The following is a 25,769-nucleotide window of genomic DNA, read 5'->3' as shown; positions in this document are numbered from 1 at the left end:
AGGAATGTGACTAAGCCATCACACTCCAAGTTTCCTCTCCAGATCCATCTCACTGGAGATGTAGTTGTAGGGATGGGAATACCCAGAGTGAAATGCCATGTTTTGTGTTTTTACATGACACCACAAGAGAAGACGGGATGAGGAGATGCTTCTTACACCGGCAGCTACACATTTCCCTATGCTTAGTTCCACCTTCAGACTGTGCAAACAGTCCCATTATCACAAAACATCACAGCAAATGTGTTGGCTCGTTTACAACTAAACATTTTATTCAGAAGTGGAAGAGTAAGACTTAAGATTGTAGCAATAACTGCATACCAATCTTCAAAAAAAATGAGCTGCTCATTCTTAAACTTCAGGCATTTGTATTTGCAAATTGCACCCCTCACTTGTGTGGTATGCTCTATTTCATACTTCATCTCTCTCTCTCTTTTTAGCAATGAAATGTAACCAAGTATGATCTGCCAGTTTTTGTTTCCTCCCGTTTCTTATTTTTCCAAGCTCAATGCATCAGTTTGCAATTAAAAATAAAATAAAATTTCTCATTAACAATTATCAGCATTTCACTGCAAACTTCTTCTAATATACACACCTTTAATGAAATTTTGCCTAATACACACATTTTTGCAAACAGAATGCATTTTTGTCTGGTGTTTTTACTAATTCACGAAATTCGGAGAAGTGTGGCTTTCAAAGAATAGCATATTGTTTGGGGAGCTGGGAGTTAGTTACATTCAAACTAAAATGCAAACTGAACTGAAATTCTTCTCCATCTCACTGTGTAGCCTCAAAAGAATTGCATCTTACCATTAAAGCATTCCCACATGCCTCCAAAGTGCTGAGATTGATTATGAAAATGACCACCGCTGGAAATGTGTTGTTGTTTATAAATCCCCTACAGTGGGAGTCCCCGTGTTTCCCATTTAATGCCAGATCCGTTTCAGAATAACCAGAAAAAAGGACAGTGCAAAAATTAATCTTCATAGTAATTGCCTGTACTCCACAGTAGACACTGATATCTCGTTCCGCTGAAATGAAAAGTGAAGGGGGGGACACATTGAAGTTATTGATATATATTTATATATATTTATATCTTGTGATCTAAAAACAAAGCAATTCATGGGGAAACAAATGGACCTTCTTTGACAAAGAGTTCCCATTAAGGGTCGGTACAAATACTAAAGAGGTTATGCTCTGCACCAGTGATGTAGGCAAGGTAATTTGACTGCCTTGGGTGGCAGGATTCACTAGGGTAGCAGCTCCCAATGTCCATCTTTCTTTCTCCCTTGTTCCTGATATAGATCTTCCCTTATCCCTTCTTCCCTGTCAGGGAGGGGCATGACACTCTGAGGTCCACTTCAGGTGCCAAAATGACTTGGGCCAGCCCTGGTGTACAGCACACCCCAAACCAGCAATACATAGCAGACAATTTATTAAGATCAGCTGACAGTCATGGAATACAGTGGATGCTCGGGTTGCGAACGTGATCCATGTGGGAGGCATGTTCACAACCCGCAGCGCTGCGTCTGCGCACGCGCAGGTTGCGTTTCGGCACTTCTGCACATGTGCAAAGCGCGATTTAGTGCCTTTGCACATGCACGAGCTCAAAACCCAGAAGTAACCCATTCCAGTACTTCTGGGTTTCGCAGCATCCGTAACCCCAAAACACACAACCTGAAGCTTCTGTAACCCGAGGTATGACTGTAAATATTTAGAGAATAAGCATGTAGAAAACCCTAGGCTTTAACAAAAGATCTTCAGCCTGCTGAAACTGGCTTTTAGAAATGCAAACAATCTTGCAAGGAAAAGATTACCATACAAGCCACGGCTTTGAAGTAGGAACCCTACCAAAGGAAAGGCCTAATAATTTTCCTCATTCTCTGACTTCCTCTATGCTAATCTGTCACAAACAGGGGAAAACATGAAAGCCTCCTTAACATCACATTCAATGGCAATCACAAGGATGGTCCACCAATTTCCCTGTTGCCCCAGCTGATTACATCATTGTACCTTCTCTGAAAAAAAATTCCTGAAGCTACCCTTCCCTGTGTTCTCTGTCCGGTACACCGCTCTCTTAGACCCTAACCAACTACAACACTGTAAAAGTTGAAATTCAAAGCAAAGACCCATTGGTTTATCTTAATACCTTAGGAGCATCACATGGTACTTCATGCATGATAGGGTAGCAACTAGAATACACACATGCACACATGATACCTTGCCTGCCTTGTGACTTTGTTTTACCATTTTTGTACATCCTTCATTTGTGGAAAGGAACAAGAGACTCTCCCCTCTCAGACACATTCAGTGCTTTCCCCCTCAGGGGATGAGCATGGTGAACATGCAAATGCACCCCAAAAAGCTTTAATGTGGCAATAAATTGATACCACTCGTATTTTGCATATCATATTCGATTCCAAGGTCCATGCAAAACAGCAGACATTTAATGCAGCATTACATGAACAAAAGGTTAGGTGTAGAAGAATCATAATGAAAAAGCTGGCTTCATTAAATGGGGCATTCAAAGCTTTCAAGCAACTCGAAATGATGTAGTATATGCACTTTTTAAATCTTGCGAGGAACCATTATGCAGCCTTTACACAAAAATTAGCCCTTGGAAACAATATTTCTTCTCACATTTTGCTCGCTGGTATTCTCATTTAATGTAGGATGCAGATGAGCAAGTATTCTGAGCACCCAATTCATTTGGCTCCAGAAGTGTACACAGCAGCTATTAATAGCAATTTAGAATTCCAAGCAGCACAGTGGAATAGGTAGGTGATAGAAAACGATATGCACATTATTAGGAACTATTAGAAAAGGTAAAAGAAAATAAATCAGCAAATGCTTTGAAAATATTATAGTAATCCTTGGTTCCTCTATATTAATGCCTTAATCCTTCAGTTTCACTTGAGAGCAGTGCCCACTAGTCATTACAGCTGTAATTTTAAGAATAACACTCAGCATTGCAGCCTTATTCAGAGAGAAAACATTCATATAAACACCTTTCTTTCTCCTCTGTGATCCCAATGCAAATGCACATTTGAATGTACATCCTTAGCTGAATGTCATGCTTCTCCAAGCAATGCCAGCTCTACCATTAGGCAGAGTGAAGTGGCTGCCTTAGGTGGCAGATACTGAGAAGCAGGGATAGGCAGCAAGACTCTGCTTACCCATAGCTTGGAAGCAGGAGCAAGGCAGCAAGGTTAAGCTTGTCCATAGCTGGGGCTGAGCTCTGTTAGGTGGCTCCTGCCAGCATCCAATGATTTGTCTGCTCTGCAGTTCAGCTGTGTTGCTCCAGTTCAGTCAAATGATATATGTCCAGTGTTAGAAACTGAGATATGAAAGCTAGGAGCTAAATGGCACCTTAAAGCTAGGTTATGGGCACAACAATGGAATGTCTAGGCACACTTTTTTATAACAAGAATACAAATCTGAAAATGAATGAACTGCAACTAAAATATTATGTTCATTTTTCACATGGATTAGTCCTTCTGCCCACCCCCCAAATATTCTTAAGAGGGTCTGTTGTACAGTCTGCAGAGAGTAGCTGGACGTGGGGAGGCAGAAAAAGATCCTCCTTCCACTCTGCAGTTTCAACCTGAAATCTTAGGCACAGTACTGCACCCAGAGCTCAGAAACTGCTTGCACTAATGAAATTCCCTGTCGCAAAATGCGCCTAGAACAATGGGAGTTTCAAACACTGTTTATGTCCTGTCTCTTATTCCAGGTGTGGGAGCAAATGGCTGGAGTATCGTACTCTCATACTTTTGCCTTGTTTAAGAGCAAAGGATTATGCCAAGATTGTCCAAAGCATTCCAGAAACTAATCTACACTGGTCAGTTATGTTAAAAATGCATTATAAAAATTTACACCAGATGGTGCTATAGAGCAGCAATCCATCATCAATGCAAAATTGCATTGAGAGCTATATTACATTTTTTTATATATAGGGTTTTTACAGATCAGTATAGATCCAGCCCAAATGTTCTATTGGTTGTGCACAAAATAAAATGTGCAACCAGTTCTCACATATACTGTGCTTCATGTGCATATCAAAGCTATTGACTTTTGGCTATTGGCTGAATGAGTGCTATAATGTTGCACTGCAGATTGTGCTCTGAGTTTCAGAGCAACTTGTTATGCAGACGGCTTCTATTAAGCAGGGGAAATGTCAAAGCTTCTGGGTTGCCAATACAGTTTGCACATGCTCAGTGGATACCAAGAATTTGAGCTTGTTTTTAAAGAATTCTCAAATGTGTATTTCCACTGAAGTATTGTCTTAAATGAACAGTGGAAGTCCTGCTGAAAAGTAAGATGACTGAAAATATCTTAAAATGTATTGAAATCCTGGATATATTTATGACTCCAGTTGTAAACATAATACATCATAATCAAGAGCCAACCACTGCAGTGTTAGAGCAATGTTCAGTGCCCGTAAGATGGGGTAAATATTGTTGAACATAGCGGAGCCTTTGTTAATTCTTTACACGTTGTAATTATTCTTTGTGCTCCACTGCATGGGTCATTAATTTAAATAAAGGGGAAGTTATTAGATCTTCTTAATGATTTAGCACTCTTAAAGTGCCGGAAAACTGTTAGTTATTACCACTAGGACTGCCAGGATGAATTGTCGGGCTACATTTTTGACAACATGAGACTTGAATGTCTAAAGTAAATGTACTGCTCCTTCTACATATTGCATGAAATGGCAATTGTCTCTAGATCAGCTTCATAATGGGTTTCTGTGGGAGGTAGTATCAATCCTAGAATCCATTCTTACAATACCCTAAAGGAAGGAGCAATAACTCAGTGGCACAGCACATAGTTTTTATGCAAGAGCTGCCAGGTTCACTCCCTGGCACCTGCAGTTAAAAGAATTAGATATCAGAAAGGTTAAGGAGAGCTGTGCCTCAGACCTGGAGAGTGACTGCCAGTCAGAGTAGACATTGCTGGTTGGTCTGAACAACTATCTGGCTCAGCATCATACTGTTATGGGTTTTATAGAGGGGGGCAGATTGTGGTAAATTCCTGGTGTCATATCCTCCTCCTAATTCCTGGATTTAATAAAAGTTAGAATTAATCAATGTTTGATTAAACTTTGCCAAAAACGGAAATCCGCTGGCTAATGAGTCAAGCCAGTTCAGCAGACAAAGGCTAGTGATAACCCATTAAAGAAACCAGCAGAGGGCAAGATTGCCAGGCAAAGGGGAGTTGGGCTCCTTCTTTGCTGGGTGCTAGTGGGCAGAAGCAAAGGCAAGGTTTAGGGTTTCAACTTAGAATATTGTGGCTGGGGGAAGTCCATGGAGTTAGCAGCGAGAAGGAGACAGATGGGCAGAACTCCATGTGAGCTGGAACTAAGAGACACAGAGAGTGGCTTTTTGCTGTCATTTGAAACTAATTCTACCCTTAAAGGGGAAACCAGACCCTCACAGGATGTGCATGCTCTGCAATTCCTCCATCTAGGTGCAGGTTGTATATGTGTGCAAATAAAACCATATATCATGAAGACACTACAGTCTCTGCTATGCCTAATTTCTGAAGGAAACACAAACCATGGCTAAGCACCTGAAACCCCTTGAATCCCTGCTCATGGAGATTGGGGTGGCATGCGACAATATGTTCTTATGTACCTACACATTGCAATGGACTAAAATATCACCAACAATAAATGGAAATGCAGGATAGATTTAAATGCATTAATCCCGTTCAGATATTTGATCTGTGTATATAAGGTAGTGAATGAGTAAGTATCAGGATTGTGCTCACAGGCCAGCTTTCAAGTGTCATCCACTCAGGGTTTCCATCTCAGTTGCGGCCAGCAGGGTGGTGTGGGGTTTCTCACCTGGTTTTCCAATTCTACATATTGCTGTCCATTACTGAGAGGGAGAAGGAGCGGGGCAAGACAGCAGGGAGCTCAGTGTGGTGCAAGCGCAGCAGCAACAACATCATCATCAGATTGGCTACACCACTGTGACTGCACTACACTGAGCTTTCTGCTGACTTACCTATCTCCCTTTCAGTAACCAGCAGAGACACATGGTGTTTTGAAGAAGAGAAGAAGAAGAGTTTGGATTTGATATCCTGCTTTATCTGACTGACAATCTCCTTTTCCCTTCCTCCCCCACAACAAACACTCTGTGAGGTGAGTGAGGCCGAGAGACTTCAGAGAAGTGTGACTAGCCCAAGGTCACCCAGCAGCTGCATGTGGAGGAACCTGGTTCACCAGATTACGAGTCCACCACTCTTAACCACTACACCACACTGGCTCTCTCTCTTAAAGCCAAGTAAGCAATGCCACAATGCCCACCCTGACTGTCCAGCTGCTACTGCCAGGTCAGAAAACTTGAGGAACTGCTGCCAATCAGTGTAGATATTACTGAACTGGATTGACCAATAACCTGACTAGATATGAGGTAGCTTCCTATTTTCATGATCATTCAAAGGTTACAGCATGATGGAATGATAGTCCATAAGTGTTTGGAATCCCCAAGCATACACTATGTATCACTATTGCTAATTTGAAGATAAAAATTAATCACCAGTATTATTGTCCCTTTAATTGAATCAATAAAGTTGTAGAAGCATGATTGAACTATATTTTTTGTGACGCATTAAATCACCAGCGGAAACATTAGGTGAAGTCTAGAATCAGCTTTATTTTTACAGTCTTTCCAAATGCAACCCGTGGTGGCAAATTAGCTGCTGATCCCTTTGTGGGCTTGGCAGTAACTGTGACCACTTGTTCAAAATAAAGATCTGGGATTATCTGCAGCAGGATTCATGGTCTCAAAGGGTGCAAACGCAGGTGGAAATTTCAACCAATTCTATCACAAATAATTAAAAAGTTATAGAAACTTCTTTTTTAAAAAAATCAGATGCAAATCTGACGTTTGAGGGGAGGGTCTTCCATTGAAAACGCCCTAGCAACATAACCACAAAGTAGGGGGCCCCCAAAGCAAGGCCTGCAATGAAGACCTGGATGAATGGTCCTTCAAATATTCATCTCCTAATCTCTTCAAAGGTAAGCTTAGAAACAGATTGATAACCTACACTGATCTTTTAATATGTGTTGAATATAATATCTTCTGTTAACAACTTTGTCACTGTATTCTGGAGCAGTTTACATTTCTGAACACTTTTCAGAGTCAACCAGAGTGCAGTGCATTACTCTAGTCACGTTCCAAGAGCATCTTCCTGGTCCAGCCTCATCCAGACAAGAATGCTACTGGTACACTTCTGCCTACTATGGTGCATAGAGCTCAGTGGGCATCAATCACAATCAAACATTCTGTCTACAGAGACCAATATCTACATAATCTGGACTCTATTTTCATACTTAGATTGATAAAGGAAAAAGCATTAGGAACTGGCTGCTTTGAAAAGAGAGGAGAGGAGGAGAAGAAGAAACTATTCCTATTTACATAACGTAATAGAAGAATCAGAAACACATCTGTTTCATACATACTAAAGGCAACTACCTGCGTTGTACTTTTTGGTAAGATCCAGTGCCGGAACTCACCATGAACACCTCCCTTGTTCTCTTATAATGGCAATGATGCCCACCTGAGAGGTGCTGGAACTGAGTTCCAGTGAGTTACGGCTGAAAAAAGCCCTGATAAGATCTATTACTTTCACTAAAGCAAAGGAAGCAAATCTCTAGCAAGGGTCTAATCTGTTCAATGCTCTAATCTCTCCCCAAACCACAATCTTCACTTGTCCTGCTCTGTGTCCTTCCTGAGTGCTTTTGTCTGGTTAGAATGTGTCCTTGAACAGTGACAAGGACCTCCTTCTGTGCTGTGCATATAAAGCAGTATCATACCAGTTTGGTCTACCCACCCCCAACACAAAAATCATGGAAACTGTAGTTTGCTTACTATAGTCAACGTGAACAGGTGGGTTGAGGTTTTTTGGGTTTTAGGATTAAATAGCAGCCATGGGGAAATCAAATTCAGGTCGAAATCCTGATAGGGCTGGGTGACATTTTGGCACACACATTCCTCTGCTACAATCCCAATCCATATCAGGGAGGTGGCACATTAGGTATTTACTCTATAAAAAATAAATAAATAAACCTTGCTTGAATGATGCCATATCTTGTTTGGGCCTAAGGAAATAGCTTCCTATACTTTTAGAAAGAAAGAAAATCCATTTTAAATATTGTCAACAGCAATCTGTGCAAGTATTCTGTGCATAGTGAATTAATGCACAAAAGCAGCCTTCATGAAAGAGGATGAAACCCTGTTGTTATTATGGGTAGCTGCGCCCATGGGTAGCAAGCTCTGTGCTACTTCAGAGGAATTTCACTCACCATTAGTTAGTTAATGAGGAGTTTGTTCCAAATGCTTCATTTACTTTAAAGCTTTGTAGTCTCTACAAACAAGCTAACAAAGGACTTATAATTAATATGTTTCAATTAACACTTACCAGGAAACCTGCTGTGGAGGTTGGCATCACAGTTGTATCCATTGAACTGCGCGGTCACTGTGAGAAACTTTGCAGTCAGCAGGAGCAGCAACCATGCTCGTTCCATTGTAAAACCTAAGGAAAATATGAGGCGATTATTCTGTGTCCCCATTTACTGCACCAGAGATACTTATTGTGATTGTTTCATGATCATTGGATCAGGTCTGAAATAACAAGGATCCGCTGTGAAGTTGACCATCTTGCCTGATTTTAAAGCAACAGGTCTATGGATGAAAGAATGGCTGATCAACAAAGGCTCACCAGGAGGAAACCCACCTCATGGCATAGAATGTCTCTGCTGGTGCTTACATCCCTGTGCCTAAATGAGAGGGCATTATTTTCATGCCTCTTGTATTCAGTTCATTACGTTCTTTGTGCTCTGGCACAGCTTTGAACTCCTTTTCTTCCAAGGTTCTCTGCTGGGTTTTTGTGCTTAAACTATACATCACAGAGCCCCGTACTGTTTTCCCAGTTGGGTTTCAGGCTGTGAACCTAGGCAAGGGAAGAAGCCTGACAGAGCACAGTAAGAGGACTTATGAGTACACATGTATAGGATCGCTCTGTAAGTGTGCTGGCTTCTGTGCCACATTGTGTGCACAATATCCAGGTAGGAGTCTCCTCGTGCCGCTCAAAATAGATTGTTGGCATTAATAGCTTCTTCTAATAACACAACATAGGAAGATGCATTAAATTGAGTCAGGCTACTGGTCTGCTCAGATGAGAATTATCTACACTGACTGGCAGCAGGTTACCAGGTTTTCAAACAGCAGTTTCCCAGACCTGCCAAATTCCAGGGAATGAACCTGGGAGTTTAAGTATGCAAAACTCCTGCTCTGCCGGGACCTTCTGTGTGCAAAGCATAGGAACATTGGAAGGTGCCCTTCTGGAGAATCAGATCATTGGCCCATGTAACTCAGTACATGTAACAACAGTAACAACAGTGACTGTAAGTGGCTCTCCAGAGTCTTGGGTTAGGGTTTCTCCCTGGAGATGCTGTACTACTGGACTACATCCCTCCCTCCTATAGGCAGCGGTGGTGGTGCTGCTGTTGTTTTAATTTACATACCGCTTACATGCCAAAATGTAAGCGTATGTTCTACTTGCCAGTATTTGACTATCATGGCTATGGATTATATTCTGCAGTTCCTTTTTGCTCACATTGAAGTCCTTCAGATTCAAAAGGGACCTCTTGCTTTTGTTACATTTGTTGCTTTTTAGGTGGCACAAAAATTCAGGCTTCTCCAGCTGCAATATGTGCAACTGTGGCTATCACTTTTCTTCCTATATATTTTTGTCTGCTGTATCAATGGGATAAATGCTCATGTTCATTATCAGCAAGCTCTTTGGTTCTGTAATGCTGTATTATCAAAATAATATTGGAATAAATCTGTGGCGAGGCTTAGCGGTCAAAGCAATTGTTCCTACAGCATTTAACAATCTGAAAAGTGGCGCTGAGCCACTGATCAAATATGAAGTACGACATTTGGGACATTTGTGCCAGCACCTATTGCTTTCCCTTCACTAAAGACTCTCCTGTTTATTCAGTTGTATCCAATGATTATTCCAAAAAGCATATATTATTATGTGATAATAGCATTATAACCAGTTGGCTATCTAGTCTGTTTTGGAATCATATCACGACTCAGTCAGAAAGAAGGCTGCTTATAAATGCTCAAAAATACGTATAACCTGAAGTCTCTACATCTAATTGTGAGGTTTCAGTGTAACTAACTAGTATGAAAATATTTCAATTTTAGTGCAGTTCATTTCAATTCCAAGAATGAGAGGTGCAAGTAGATTCTTTGAAATATCTATTTGAAGGAGAGAATATAAATCCTTTCCTAATGGAATGAGACAGAAGCCTTGCCTCAAATTTCAATAAGCAGGATAGAAGTCCACTACACTCCCTCAAGTATTAACAGACACCAAATGCATGCAAGACAACCAGAAACTATTGAACTGTTCGTAGTTTTATAACCTGCTGAGTTATGCTCCTTTGGGATATTTAATAATAGGGAGAATCATTATTCTTTAAATAATGATCATTACACAAACAGTATTTAAGAATTTTACAAGGACAAAGAACTTTCTGAAAGAATAATAGCAAGATGCTTGGTATATTTAATCAGAATAAGTTCCATTGGGTTCAATAACACTTACTCCCACTTAAGTGTAGTTAGGATTGCAGCCTTGATTCCCTAGGTAATTTCACTTTGACCCTTTTCCAACACTGCATGTGATATGTTTATTTTTATAAATTAACTGCTAATAAGCGGCTTGTTTGGTTGCACACATCTACTCTTCAAAGAGCAAATGACACAATTTTCATAACAGCAGTGATTTTTAATTTTTTTTTTAAAGCTATGCATCTGTGACTCATGCTAATGAAACAATTTTTCTTCAATCTTGCAATGAGCAGCTTATTTCCAGCTGTGAGAAAACAGAGTTGTTGCACTGTAATTCTGTCTTCTAACTCCATTCTGAAAAATAAGTTGCCTCTGAATCTTGTGACACTTGTGAGTTCTGAGAGGGGAACCTACAACATTTTGGTGAGCATGTTGCTTAATGCATACAGATGGTCCCAGTATAATCCTCATGATATCTGCAGAGCAAGATCTTCTCCCCACTGTCAGAAGGAACGTTCAGTTTCTTTCAGAGAAGTCAATCCATGAACTAGATAGATCAATGATCTGTCTCGGTAGAAGGCAGCTTCATGTTATAGGATATTCCCATATTCCAGATGTGAATGCAGATCAAAGTAAATATCATTTGGGTTTAATTTGTTATGAGGAAAGAATCAATAGGGAATAATAAATAAATACTTTATTCAATTATGAAATTTTCTATCCTGTTGTATTCTCCAAAGAGACTGAAGGTGGCTAACAAGAGATAATAATTACATTAAAACAGAACAAATCACAAAACAATAAACAACCAATTTAGCAAATTCCTCCAGCATACAAATATACATAGAGCTAATGCAAGTAAAAATTTCAAAGCTAACCAAAGTTTTCACCAACCACCTAAAATAGGTACCATGGTGGGGCCTAATAGAGTTCACTCTGCAATGCATTCCATGGGGCAGATGGCAGAACAGAAAAGGTTGTACCGGTATGTTGAGTTGACACCAGCCTTGCCTCCCATGATAGAGGGATAAAACAAATAAGTGAACATATAAATATAAATTGTTCACATATGACTGAAGGTATTAGCAATTAGAAAATCTTGTAGCTTCTCACTTCCAGCTTTAAAATAAAGGTAGTATCCCTTTATCACTTAGAACCATTCCTGATTTCATTTCTTCAGAAAAAGAAATTGCCTGAAAGAAATGTGCTATTTGGTTGCAGTATAATACAAGCCTATCTAATCCTGAAAAGTTACATATACACCTTTGGGTATATAAGGTTTCTGATATTTCATTAAGTAAGCACACAAAATGACAGTAGAATCCTAAGCCTTTAAATTCACAATTCCCACAGTTTTTTTTATTTAAAAACTCAGTGCGGGGAGGTAAATTTTATGATGAAATTGAAAACTGATTCCTTTATGTACTTTGACTCTCACTCAAAGAAACTTTGAAGTCATACTGGAAACAATTTTGGGAATCATCTAGTTGAGAGGAAAAGGGGGAAATATGTGCCATTCACTATAATATATCCTCAGATTGAGAGTAATAGTAAGTGGGATTGTATGCCCACTTTGGTTATCATCAGAGAACGATGAAAACCTTCTCAGAATACATTTAACTATTAATGTCCGCATGCTGTTCTGAACTACGTCAATAGCCAAAAAATGATTTTATTTCAAAGCCAACTTATTTCTCAATCAGAAATGCATAGCCATTTTAGAGAAACAAAAATAATGTCCGGTCTTCACGTTAACAATTTGAGATTACTCTTCCAGTCATTGAATTAATCCCTTCATTTGCAATGGAATCCTGATAAGAAATCTCCCTTATCTATCTTCCCCATTTGCATCTCTTACTGTGTGAACTTGCTAGACTGACACCATTAGCTGGGTAAGATTGTCTGTTCCGCTTCATGGAACCAACTGCAAAGTTTTGTGTTAGATCTACTTCACCATCCTAAGACAATTTCTTGTCCTAGTGCACTTCTCAGATCAAAAGAACAATGTGCAGCGCTGGATTTCAACAACTACAAACGAGGATTAAAAAAAAATGAACACTTCCTCTCACACTGGGACTTTGACAGAACTTTGTTTCTCCATGCCTATAATCAACGTCCAACAACTCAACAGGAGTTACCCATGAACCCTTAATGCCTGACAAGTGATACAAAGGAAACTTGGGGGGAATGTACACATCCGTTGAGACTAACCGAAAAGATCTTGGACCATTTTTAAGTGGCTTACATGAAGGGCACTTACCCAAATCCCCTGTAGCTGTTGAGTCAGCTGTACTCCATGTATCCTGTGCTGCTGCATGTAATCGAGTGTTTAACATCACTGCCTAGCAGAACTTTTTCAGAAAATACTCCATCTCCTCTGATGGGGAAAGAGACACTCATTATGGAAATTCTTTTTAAAAGTATGTCTGGATATTAGATGGGAAAGGCTGCCAATTCTCAAAATGCTTAACAAGCCTGTTCATCACCAGACTGAAATCGGAGTAGTTTCTTTATGATGGCTTTTTCAGTTCGGTGTCCTTTTTTAAAAAAAAAAAAAAACTATGCTTTTGATCTTCAACTTTCCAGGGTAGAAATATTTCAAGAGGTCTGTGGGGGGTGAGCAATCAATCTGGAGATATTATTCTGTCATCAGCTCATTGAGGGAAAATCTTGTCTGCTCAAAAGAGAGAGAGAGAGAAGAGAAAAGCAAGCCTGGAGATAGCATCAGCCAGTTATCAGTGTTCTGTTGTGCTTTGTGAGAAATTTCTAACCCTTTTTCAATTGTGATCATACTCAAAACCAGAGAGCGAGAAACAGGGGGCAACACATTTCTTGTTGAGATAAAATGTGATATGTGATGTTGCTGTGAATGCAGTTGTCATCAGATTAAATTCACCAGCAAGGTATCTATATACATACAAAACCAGCTGAACATAATGGAATAGATCAAGCAGCTAGAAACTGAGATACCAGAAGCTAGTGTTGACCAACATGCAGGGTGTGGTTGTTATATTATCCCGCTAAGTCTCTTGATCTTATTGTTTTGGCATGTTTGATCATTAATTTTAGAATAAGAAAAGGAAATGATGATAAATCTTCTCACTGCAGCCAAAGTGACCACCAGTAAAACCTTGGGGGAAAGGCTGCATCAATAACAGCACAGACATTAAAAATTGGAAAGATAATGCATGTAGTCAAATTAACAAATTTTATTAGAATGAGGAAAGGCAACAGCTTATAGGAAACTGGAGTATTTTCATAATGCACTGAAACTTGAAAGGTTTCAGTGGCTCATTTTACTATGCTGCAAATAATTTTTAAATGCTGTGGTGATTTTTACTTATCATTAATGTATCAATTTGTTGATTTACTTACTGATTTTGTTTAAAAAAATAAATCTTCTGACTTAATATGTGAGTCATCCTGCTGCAGCTTTACTGTATGTTTAAAAAATAATTCTGCTGGGTTTTTATTTTATTTTGGAATATTCCATATAAATGACTACAAAGAAATAAATCTGAGCAGATGGCAAACGGAACACCTTTCATACCAAAAGCAGGAAAGAAACAAAACAGATTTAAGTCACAGAGGGTTGGGTGTATACCAGACACAAATAAGGGATGTAGAACTTTTATCAGCACAAGGGTCACATTGTTCATACGCAACTTTCTGAGGGAAGCATGCCACTGATGGGTGGAGCTAGAGGCATAAGTGGGAGTGGCCAGAGGCAAAAGCAGGTGGAGCAAGAGATAAGCCTCTTACTGTTGAACAGTAGGCTACATTCCAGAGGTTTCTGATCTCTCTCCACCACCACCACCACCCCACATATCTCTCCATCCTCCAACCAGCAACCAGGCAAGCAAGAGGCATTATCACTATTTAACAACATTTAACTAATGGAAGAAGGTCCAAAATAATGGTCACAGCATTTTCATGTTTAATTATTTCCTGTGGGTTTTGATCGCACCCAAGAAGTGCATCCACTTCACTGAAGTCAACGGTACTTAAGCAGCTGAACTTTATGTGGGATTACAGTCTTGAGACGCAATCTGAAAAGACGTGTGTACATATTTCATGCACATACTTTTTAAAAGAATTTGTCCCCAGTCTGCTCTTTGAAAAGAAATGAAAAATGGAACAAACAAAGTAAACTGTTATTTAAATTTCTAAGTTAAAATATTTGGTATAAGAAAAGATTTAAGGGGAACCGTTTATACATGAAGTTGCTTTATCCAGAAACTATAGTGGGTCCAAAATAATGAAGCAGGGATTGGTTGATATGGTTATTATAGGCCAGCGCTTTGCTATGTGAACTAGTTTCCATTCCATATCTGGGTCTGATTCAAAGTTCTGGTATTAACCTTTAGATTGAGGTCCTAAAGGATTGCCTCCACCAGTTTATACCTAACAGAACCCTGAGATCAACTTCTGAGCCCTTCTCACAGTAGCTCTGCCAAATAAGGTCCAGTAGGTAGCTACTACAAGGTCTTTTCAATGTTGGCGTCCCTGTTATGAAATGGCCTCCTCATGGAGGCCAAATATGGCCATCATTCTGGTGCCAGGAGACCTTTTCATCTACAAAATGTTTTTAACCCTTTTAATTTTGTTGCAATTACTGTATGTCATTTTTAGCATTTTTTTCTGTTTTAAATTTTATTTTCATTACACATTTTTGTCTTTTATGATTTTATCTTTTGCTTGCAAATGATCCAGAAATATCAAATTTTGAATAATTATAATACATAATAATCAAAATAACGTAAACTCAAAATGGTATACAACTACTAGTGGCTAATTACTTTTGAACAGGTCTAGTGACAAATACCCTGCTCATTAAATGTTAATTATCATCATTATTTGTTACTTGCTTTATCTTGCCCAAAGCAACTTACAACCAATAACTAACCTACCAACCAAACATACAAAGAAAAAACCTCACATACCTACATTCAAAAACATCCCACCCACTTCTAAAAGGCCACAGATACTATAGTTAAAGGCCAAAGGCCTGGATTTAGAGGGAAATGTTTGCCTGGCACCTAAACATATATAGTGAAGCCACCCTGGGGAAAGCATTCCACAAACGAGGAGCCACTGCAGAAAAAGCCCATTCTCATGTTGCCATGCTCTGGAGCTCTTGTGGAAGAGGCACATGAAGAAGGGCCTCAGATGACGGCATGGCCTGGGTTGGTTAACATGTGGCGAGGCAGTCCTTGAGATAATGATGTTCTGAGCTGTTTAAGGCTTTATGGGTCAAAACCAGCTCATTGAAAGTAATTGGCAGCCAGGCCAGTTGGGCCAGGATTGATGAACAACCTGGGCACCGAATTCTGCACCAGCTGAAATTTCTGAACCGTTTTCAGAGGCAGCCCCACGTATAATGCATTGCAGTGAGTCAAGGATGCAGCTTCCGAAAATGAAATCTATAGCAGCATAGCAATCCCTGCAGAGATAGCAAAACACCCCACCCATTTATTTGCTGGTGCAGCAACTCATGGTGGGCAGGAGGAACCTCCCCACACTAGATCTGGATCAGAGACGACAACCACCACCACAACAACAATTTATTATTTATACCCCTCCCATCTGGCTGGGTTTCCCCAGCCACTCTGGGCAGCTCCCAACCGAATATTAAAAACACAATACAGCATTAAACATTAAAAACATCCCAAAACAGGGCTGCCTTCAGATGTCTTTTAAAAGTAAGATAGTTGCTTATTGCCTTGACACCTGATGGGAGGGCGTTCCACAGGGCAGACGCCACTACCCTCTGCCTGGTTCCCTGTAACCTCACTTCTCACAGTGAAGGAACCACCAGAAGGCTCTCAGCGCTGGACTTCAGTGAACGATGGGGGTGGAGACGCTCCTTCAGGTATACTGGGCCGAGGCCATTTAGGGCTTTAAAGGTCAGCACCAACACTTTGAACTATGCTTGGAAATGCACTGGGAGCCAATGCAGATCTCTCAGGACCAGTGTTATATGGTCGCGGCGACCACTCCCAATCACCAGTCTAGCTGCCGCATTCTGGATTAATAGTTTCTGAGTCACTTTCAAAGGTAGCCTCACATAGAGTGCATTGCAGTAGTCCAAGCATTCCACTTAGAAAGCTGGTATATACTGAGTCAGGGCTTCAAGATCCCAGAGTTTCAAGCAGGGATCTTTTCCAGGCCAACCTGGAATTGCCAGAGATTGAACTGGGGCCATCTGCATGCAAAGCATGTGCTCTACCGTAGAGGTACAGTTCCCCGCTCCTGCCCCCATTTCTAGAAAAGAACAATTCTCATGTCACTGTGCCATTTTGACACCACAAGAGAGCCATGGCCTGGTAAATTATGGATGTGCCAACCACTGAATTTACCTGAAGAAATTCCCATTAGCATCTGTTGAAGTATGTATAAGTAAAAGACTGAGTAAAACCTAACTACTACCTCACTCAGTCAGTAGTTACAATGATTTCACTCAGCAGAGATACTGTCAATTGGTAGAAGCTGGAATGCTGAAGAATTATTCACATTTTTAAGATCTCCAATTAAAGCTAAGGCAGGATCACTCTCTGCTTGAAAGGAATCAGCAATAGAATATTGCTTAAGCATCATAAACAAGTGTACTTAGGGCACCTTTTTATCCTTGGGTAGATTTACAGTATGTGAATCTTCTGATTTTATGATGTCATTAGTATAAAATTTTTCTTGCCTTTTGGTCTTTAGCGGAGGTTATTAAAAACATAAAATCATTTTACAACCTCAGTCGCTGTATCTTTCCATTAACAGTGACATGAAATGTGCCGCCCCATGAAGATCCCGATTGGCATTTGGAAAGCTTTTCCTCTGGCAGTAGCACAGCATAACCCCGGGTCCATTCTTCAAGATTACTTGGGTCTTCCATAAAACCACCAGCACAAAATCTACATTGCAATCTATGCCTCTCCATAGCCCTTCCTGGTGCACTAAAAACATATGCATACAGTTATCACAGCATGCCTTTGAAAACGTAGGATGCTGGTCAGCATGTTGTCAGAAAGGAAAATTTGCTTAACTGTGAATTTGATTTTTATAGCTATTTTTTAAATACATCATATGATATTAACTCCATGTATACAAATAATAGCTTTTTATATAGGGACATGGTTCTCATTAAAATGTGAATCTACCTAATCAATACTTTCTGAAACAATATGTGAATGTAAACACAGCTGAATGTAATCCATCAACATTCACACCTCTCTGAATTTTGCAATGCAGTTTTCCCTCCAATTGATGTTTACAAAAATGCCTATACTAGTGTAAAGTATGCATAAAATGTATATATTAATGAAAATATAAATGCTTTATATTGGTAAATCGTGTCCTCCCTAAAAGAGGGCACATGTTGCGGTGAGACCTGGAGACTGACCTCCTGTGTTGTGGATGGGTTGGATTGGTTGGCATAACACCCGATTGGTAGGTCCCTCGATGTTGGGTTCAATCTGGCCAATGGGGCACAGTCTAAACGGATCGAGGGACCTATATATACCCATGCACATGACCCAGAGCTTCCTCTTTCGGCTCATGCATTCGGAGCACCCGCCCACCTCTCCCTACTTTTAGGGCATTGTGCGATTGACCTTGCTATGCCATCGTGTGTTGTCTGTCATTGGGACAGGGCACAGCAGGAATTTCCCCACTTGGCTGATTGGCTGTAGCCATATGGGTTTTGTCTGCCGTGTAGCAAATCGTCACAACTTGTAAGGTTGTGGACAGGCACTGGTTTAGGTGATAGGGATAGGAGAGTGGTCTCACCATCCCTATGTGAAGGGTATTCCGTTAAAGGAATCCAGGGACTCAATTGGTTTGGTCAACCCCTGAGAGGGGGTTGTGCCCGTGCCTGAGTCCAGGGGGCCATCTGGGTGGTAAACATAGTCTGTTCCCGGCTTTTCGCCTACCCAGGTGTTCACCCTTGGCTGACCTATGCTGGTGCCCTGGGTCAGGGCTGCTGCAAGGGTGCAGGGAGCTAGTCAAACCAGAGCCTATGCAACCACGCACCTTCTGTAATCAATAAAGTTGTGCTCTAAATTTTGCCAAAAAGCAAAACTAAATTTGAGTCAAGTGTGAATTTATTTAGAGGAAAGCTTGGGGAAACTGAGAAGATTTTACAAGTAAGCCCTAAAGGGAGGGGAAAACCCATAACAACTTAATGGGAACTAAACACACCTAGTCAGCATAGACCAACTTAATGAGAACCTAGTCGGCACAGAATAATGACTGACTGCCGTACAGTGGACGGTGCAAATAAGTCTATCTATCTATCTATCTATCTATCTATCTATCTATCTATCATCTATCATCTATCTATCTATCTATCTATCTATCTATCTATCTATCTATCATCTATCTATCTCTATCTATCTATCTATCTATCTATCTATCTATCACATATCACTATTCAGTTTTTAAAAATCAGAGCAGTTTACAACAATCACACATAAAACTATACAATAAAAACCACATAAAAAATAAAATAAGAGAAAATAACTGTATCCATGGTTTAAAGGTGATCATACGTATATTGGTGCACAGGGTTAAAATCACAGTTGCTTCACACACCCCTCATTCCTGTTACGCAGCCCTGTCAGGTTGTAAGCCATGGTTTGATTTAGGATTACGTCTAAACCTGGGCTCATGTTTTATTCAGCGGCGTAGCGTGGGTTGTCAGCACCCGGGGCAAGGCAAGTAATTTGCGCCCCCAACCCGGGGCAAGGCAAGTAATTTGCGCCCCCTAACCCGGGGCAAGGCAAGTAATTTGCGCCCCTAACCCCTAACCTGCCGCCGCTGCCAGCTGCTTCTTGCTGCTGCCTGGGCACGCGCACAGCTCGTCGGTTCCGCTACAGCCTGCGCCCGAGGCTCTTTGGCGACTCCAGAGGCGGCGAGCGCCCCCCCCCCCAGATGTTGCACCCGGTGCGGCCGGCCCCCCCTGCACCCCCCACGCTACGCCACTGGTTTTATTTCCATCAAGCAAATCTTAAGGAGTGAGCCAAGAACAAGCAGTGGATACAGCTTGTGGTTTAGAGAGAGAGAAACTCATGGTAAAATCAGTAGAAGCACACGACACGTTTGTCAATAAAGTGCTGTTCCAGGAAAAAATATACATGAGGAGTGTAAACAAACCTTTAAAATGCAGTTTTTAAACTATAGTTAAGCTTAACTGTGGTTTGAAGTACTGTGCAAACCAGGCCTTTGTCATGCTTCATTAGAATAGAGCCAGTGAAAACAATCAGACTTGAGTCCCATTGATTTTAAAATTCAGACACCCTCTCAAGGGTCACACATTTGAATTTATGCCTTTGCTGAGGCACACAAATACCCAAATTCAATTTGTGAATGCAAAGTGGTCAATTTGTTGCAATGCCCTGAGTATTTGCAATGTATATTTAATGGAAGGGAATTATCTTTATTCATGAGCGTGGTCAGAGGGATTAGGTTTTCAAAGGTATGGGAATCTCTGCAAAGGTAATGAGCCTGCGTCCCTTTGCTCTCTTTGATTCATGTGAAACAATCTCATCTCTTCTGCCCCCAGATTGTGTAAGCTTGTTAGCCACATGCCATTTCATTCTAACTCTATTTATTAACAGAGGAAGGATTTTGCTATGTAAAATATTCAACAGGGTTGATGGGGAGTCTTTAGACCTGTTCAGGACAATTGCAACCAGTTATTCAAGGCAGAACACATGTAAGCGTGAAATACTTCATGTACCACAGAAATGGAAAGCAAAAAAAAACAGACTTTACAAGATTCCTCATTACAAGTGACACTTCACTCCTTACAGACATATGCGTTTTTCAACATTTCACGCACCCAGCCTGTTATCTGAATGCTTACGACTGCACTTTATATCAAATGGATACCATAAATTCTGACGTTGGAAAGTACTGTTCCAGAAAACTTTACAGAAGATGAGTAAAACAAATATTTAAAACACTATTTTAAAAAAAGTATTTCTCTTTGGCAGTTTAGAATGTCATTTATTAGTATTCACTGCTTCACCTACTATATAATGCATGGGTTGCTGTGCTGTGTGTAATTTTCAAAGCAAACCAACAGAACATTTTGCTGGAGTAGGTAGAAGGGAAGGCAAAACAACATTACTGATGAGAGTAAAAAAAAAAAAAAAAAGTCCAGTTTGTTTACTAATGCTGAAAAGGTCCTGCCATTTAACTGATTCTGAAATTAGAAAGAAATAATGTATTCATAAAAGTTATATATGCAAATAAAATGTTAATCTGTTGATTAAAACAACAACATCTGATTTATAAACCAAAATACATTTCCCCAAACCAGGATACATTCCTCAAAAGAGATGAGACCATCTCAGCTGTGAGTCCTAGAAGACCCATTTCCTCCTAGCCTGGGGAGGCATGGCCCAGACTGACTCCAGTTACAAAAGCTGAGGCCACTGAACAGACTCTTGAGCCATTGTTGTCTTTATTGCCTTTATATCCTTTATTGTCGATCTTGTGATTTATGTGTGAATTGTTCAGTTTGGATGTGTATTTTGAATGTTTTAGTCAGTGTGTTTTTTCTGGGGGTACGCAGGGGTATGCATACCCATAAACATTCTGTGAATCTAAGTTTGGTCTCATTGAGGGGCAATATTTCAATATGAGTAGTAAAATGAGAGCGCCCCTAAACATTTTGTTTTGTTTTTTTTAGTTACTGTTTATGACTTCTTTCGTTATGTTGTAGTTATGTATTTTTTTCATGTTGTAAGCAACCTCAAGCATGGTTTGGACTGTGAAAAGATGACATACAAATAAAATTATGTATGTATGTATGTATGTATGTATGTGGTTTCAACATACTTAACTTGCAATTCTATGCCCACTTATTTGAGAGTCATTTGGGAATTCCAATGAACACAATTTATCTTACCACTGAGTAAACATACACTCTACTTTGAGGGTTTTTTGTTTTGTTTTTTACAATTAAGCAGTATATAAGTTTTATGAAACACAAACAAACAAACAAATAGGACTGCACTGTTAAATGATCCTGGTCAAACGTCAATACTTTAAAAGTCCTATTGACTTTAGAGGAAGCGTTAGTGTGCTGCAAGCTATACACACTTGCTTATGAGTAAGTCCTACTGAACTCATTGAGACTTATTCCTCAGCACATATATACACACACACACACACACACACACAGGAATAAGATTGCACTGTAAATCTCATCCACTGGAATTAAGGTAAAGGTAAAGGTACCCCTGCCCGTACGGGCCAGTCTTGACAGACTCTGGGGTTGTGCGCCCATCTCACTTAAGAGGCCAGGGGCCAGCGCTGTCCGGAGACACTTCCGGGTCACGTGGCCAGCGTGACATCGCTGCTCTGGCGAGCCAGAGCCGCACACGGAAGCGCCGTTTACCTTCCCGCTGGTAAGCGGTCCCTATTTATCTACTTGCACCCGGAGGTGCTTTCGAACTGCTAGGTTGGCAGGCGCTGGGACCGAGCAGCGGGAGCGCACCCCGCCGCAGGGATTCGAACCGCCGACCTTTCAATCGGCAAGTCCTAGGCGCTGAGGCTTTAACCCACAGCGCCACCTGCGTCCCACTGGAATTAATGGGACTTAAAGCTGCCTCATGGTTATGAACACTGGCAGAATGGGGTCTTCCTATAGTCTGTTCAAGCTTTGAGGGGTGTCATTATGCCTTTTTAATTAGGACAGACCCACAACTATATCCAGGTAGGAAGTTGAGGCGTTTCTTGTTTTGCTTTGCTTTGCTTTGCTTTGCTTTGCTTTGCTTTGCTTTGCTTTGCTTTGCTTTGCTTTGCTTTGCTTTGTTACATCCTGTGCCAAAGTAACTTGGCCAGGCTTAGGTACACTCTGACTCAGGAAGGAAGCACCAGTTGCTGTTCTGCTTCAGCTAGCAAAATGCCTTGGGTCAGCCCTATATCTGGTTGCCCCTTAGCAGGGGGTTGGACTCGATGGCCCTTGTGGTCTCTTCCAACTCTATGGATTCTATGATTCTAGTTATTAAAAATTTGGCGCTATCACTTAGCACTACTTTCAGATCTTAGCAGTGTTGTGTGTCTAAATGCTTTAAACAGTTTTAAAGGGTGAATATTTTCATCCTCACATAAGGCTCGGCGGGGGGAGCATTTCAAGCCTTGGGATAAAGAGAGCATTTTGATTTTGAAAAGTCACACTAAACTAATCTCTCTTGTCTAACAGCTGTGCCCTTCATCCTCTTTCACTTAAAGTCAACCATCACAGCCCCTTCTTTTGGCTGGGGTAACAAGCAGCCCATTAAAAACTTAGAGGCGTGGACAGATTCCCCCATTCAGATGGTTCCCAACACACTTGCAGGTGCTGAACAGCATCTCTTGTGTTTCTGAGAAAAAGCCAACACAGAGAGGATATTATTCTCTAAGTGGTTTCCTGGTTTCACATTTTCTGGAGTATAGTGTTAAGTTGCTGAAAGACTACTTCATTCATATGATTGGGAACCAGTTCGGCATTAGAATGTAGGATGAGTGAAGCAACAATTATTGGGATGAAAATTATGAGCAGTTTAGATTATACCTCAAAGAGTGATGCCTACATTTTTATGTTATATTGTGGCCATATCAAGGGGCCTTTATCATAAGCTTTTCTCTCATTCTTGAACCCTTGCATACATGAGTGGTCTCAAAAGCTACCATAAAGAGCACCAGTATAAGTGCTGGAATGAGCAGGACAGCAGCAATGGAACTTTTCACATTTTCAGTATAGACATTAGCCTTCCATCCTTTCTTTACCCACTAATTCAACCATCTTCAAAGGATATTAGCAGGGTTTTGATAGGAGTAAATATAGAGGAAAAACTAAGCCTGAATAGCCTCAAGACTGGAGTTTGTTAGACCTTACAAAAATAATGTCCTTGATTCCAAGTAGAGTTTCATGTTCATGGTAGCAGACCATGCTAGCAGACGAGTTTAACAAAATTTACCAGCCAAGCCATCCACATATAGATATATTGTGAGGTGGCTATATAAAATGTATTCTGATTGATTTAAGTCCAGTGTCAATATGTGGCTGTCTGCCTGCCTGATCGTATCATATCTGTGTCTGTGTTCTTTGTGTCTTTCTGTATGTGATTGTGCATAAGCACTACAATAGTGTCTACTTTCAAATTATTATCTGCTCCATCAAGGGCCCAATCTGCCCTTGACATTTAAAGCAGCTCCATACCACTTTAAACTGCCATCGCTTCCTCCAAAGAATCCTGGGAACTGTAGTTTGTTAAGAGTGCTGGGAGTTCTTAGGAGAACCCAAGTTTCCTCACAGAACTACAATTCCCAGAGTTCCCTGGGAAGAGAGATCAATTGATAATTGACTTGAGAATTGTAGGGAACAACTCAGCAGCCTTTACAAAGTACCATTCCCAGGATTCTTTGGAGGAAGCCCTGAATGTTGTAGGATACTGCTTTAAATCTATAGCTTGGCAAGGGCCAAGGGTGCTGGAGAAGCATAACAAAACTTATGATGCCCATAAGGTAATATCTGGAAGGAAAGGCAGAGGTGGCAAGGTAATTCAATACAATTTAAAGCCACCTGGCACACAAAGAAAAAACTCTGAAGCTATTTGCCGAAACTTTGATATCCACCATACTTTGACAGGCACCATTGTTGTTGTTTAGTCGTTTAGTCGTGTCCGACTCTTCGTGACCCCGTGGACTAGAGCACGCCAGGCACACCTGTCTTCCACTGCCTCCCGCAGTTCGGTCAAACTCATGCTGGTAGCTTCGAGAACACTGTCGAACCATCTCGTCCTCTGTCGTCCCCTTCTCCTTGTGCCCTCCATCTTTCCCAACATCAGGGTCTTTTCCAGGAACTCTTCTCTTCTGATGAGGTGGCCAAAGTATTGGAGCATCAGCTTCAGGATCTGTCCTTCCAGTGAGCACTCGGGGCTGATTTCCTTCAGAATGGATAGGTTTGATCTTCCTGCAGTCCATGGGACTCTCAAGAGTCTCCTCCAGGCACCATACTATGCCTGAAAAAAAACATACAATTCTGCTCTGAAAGAACCCCAATTTTATAGCCAATATAGTTTCCTTATTACAAAAGTTTGAAAAACAAATTGAAGCAAGTCACTGCCTCAGAACTGAAATGAAGTGGGTCTTGTCCAATCTGGACCAAAGCAAACCCTTAAGCACTGAAGTGAGTCACAAAGCAAATTTGTTTTTTGTATATACAACTACAACATTACACTAAGGCATGTTTTAAAATTAATGTTGTATTTTGCATTTTAACACAATCTGTACACTGCCCTGAAAGGCAGTCTAGAAATATGATGAGTAGGTAGGTAATTGGGGGGGGGGGGGGAGTGTTAAAATATATTTTGTTCTGTTAAAAAATTATTCCCTGCTCCTCAGTCTTTCTGTTTTCAGGACACCCAGCAAATTCATCCAAATGTGCATAAATCTGCATGTACATGAAATAAAAAAATTCTGAAGGAATAACTTTTCTTTACTTTTAAGATAACGTGTGGATGTCTCTGAATTGGTGTTGGTTTTCTGAAGATTTCAGAAGCACTTTTATTGTAAAAAGAAATTAAACTCCACTACCCAGTTAATTGAGGGCACCTTTTTAGTGGTTCCTTTAAAAAAAAGAATTGATTAATCTAGCTGTTTAATCTATTAGACATTGCAGTCCTAATAAAAATACATTTGAAACAGCAGGGCCTTTCACTTAGGTAATGAAGAACACTGAGAAAGAAGTCTGAGTGACAGCTGGAGCTACCACCAAGGATGCTGCCAGCGGTGGCCAAGCAGCATGTCAAATGAGGCCAGGTTAAGCAAAAATTAAAATTAAGGTGTGCCTTCTGCTGAGAGCTATTGCAGCAATCCACTTGCTCAAAAACAAGTGTTAGGCGCCCAAGGGAGGAGGGCCGCACAGTCTGTCCTCACAAGTAAATACCAACTCAGGAGACATGTCTTGTGGACTACCACTGGTGCTAGCATTAAGTGGACAGCAAAAACAGTACAGTATGATTATTATTTTAGATTTTTGAGATGCTTAATGAAAGCTGGGCTCAGCTTGAGGGATCACACATTGTGCAGCCTTGCAGTCCAGGTTAATCAAATCTACAGTATATTCAGATACTGCCTTCTCTAGGGATAGACAAATCTGTCCATTCACAGATTCTCTCAGTTTCTTGTTTT

General features: G+C 40.6%; 2 protein-coding genes across 2 annotated transcripts in view; both read right to left on the bottom strand.

The window, feature by feature from the left end:
* The window catches only part of ZPLD1 (zona pellucida like domain containing 1), a 34,093-nt gene extending 21,191 nt beyond the window's left edge, over window positions 1-12,902 (bottom strand). Inside the window, exons 1-3 of the mRNA XM_079974443.1 lie at window positions 12,853-12,902; window positions 8,428-8,541; window positions 808-1,028 (exon numbers count right to left, since the gene is read on the bottom strand). Of these exons, the coding sequence (XP_079830569.1) occupies window positions 808-1,028; window positions 8,428-8,533 (327 nt within the window). The 5' untranslated portion in view covers window positions 8,534-8,541; window positions 12,853-12,902. The remainder of the gene's footprint in view (window positions 1-807; window positions 1,029-8,427; window positions 8,542-12,852) is intronic.
* LOC307213948 (uncharacterized protein) overlaps window positions 1-25,769 on the bottom strand; it is a gene marked incomplete at its 5' end in the record, with an annotated part of 607,513 nt that overhangs the window by 452,864 nt on the left and 128,880 nt on the right. The window lies entirely within an intron of this gene.

The sequence above is a fragment of the Podarcis cretensis genome (assembly GCF_951804945.1).
Source record: "Podarcis cretensis genome assembly, chromosome: 4".
NCBI lineage: Eukaryota > Metazoa > Chordata > Lepidosauria > Squamata > Lacertidae > Podarcis > Podarcis cretensis.
The sequence above is the reverse complement of the archived record's forward strand: the minus strand, read 5'-3'. Positions and strand labels throughout refer to the sequence as shown.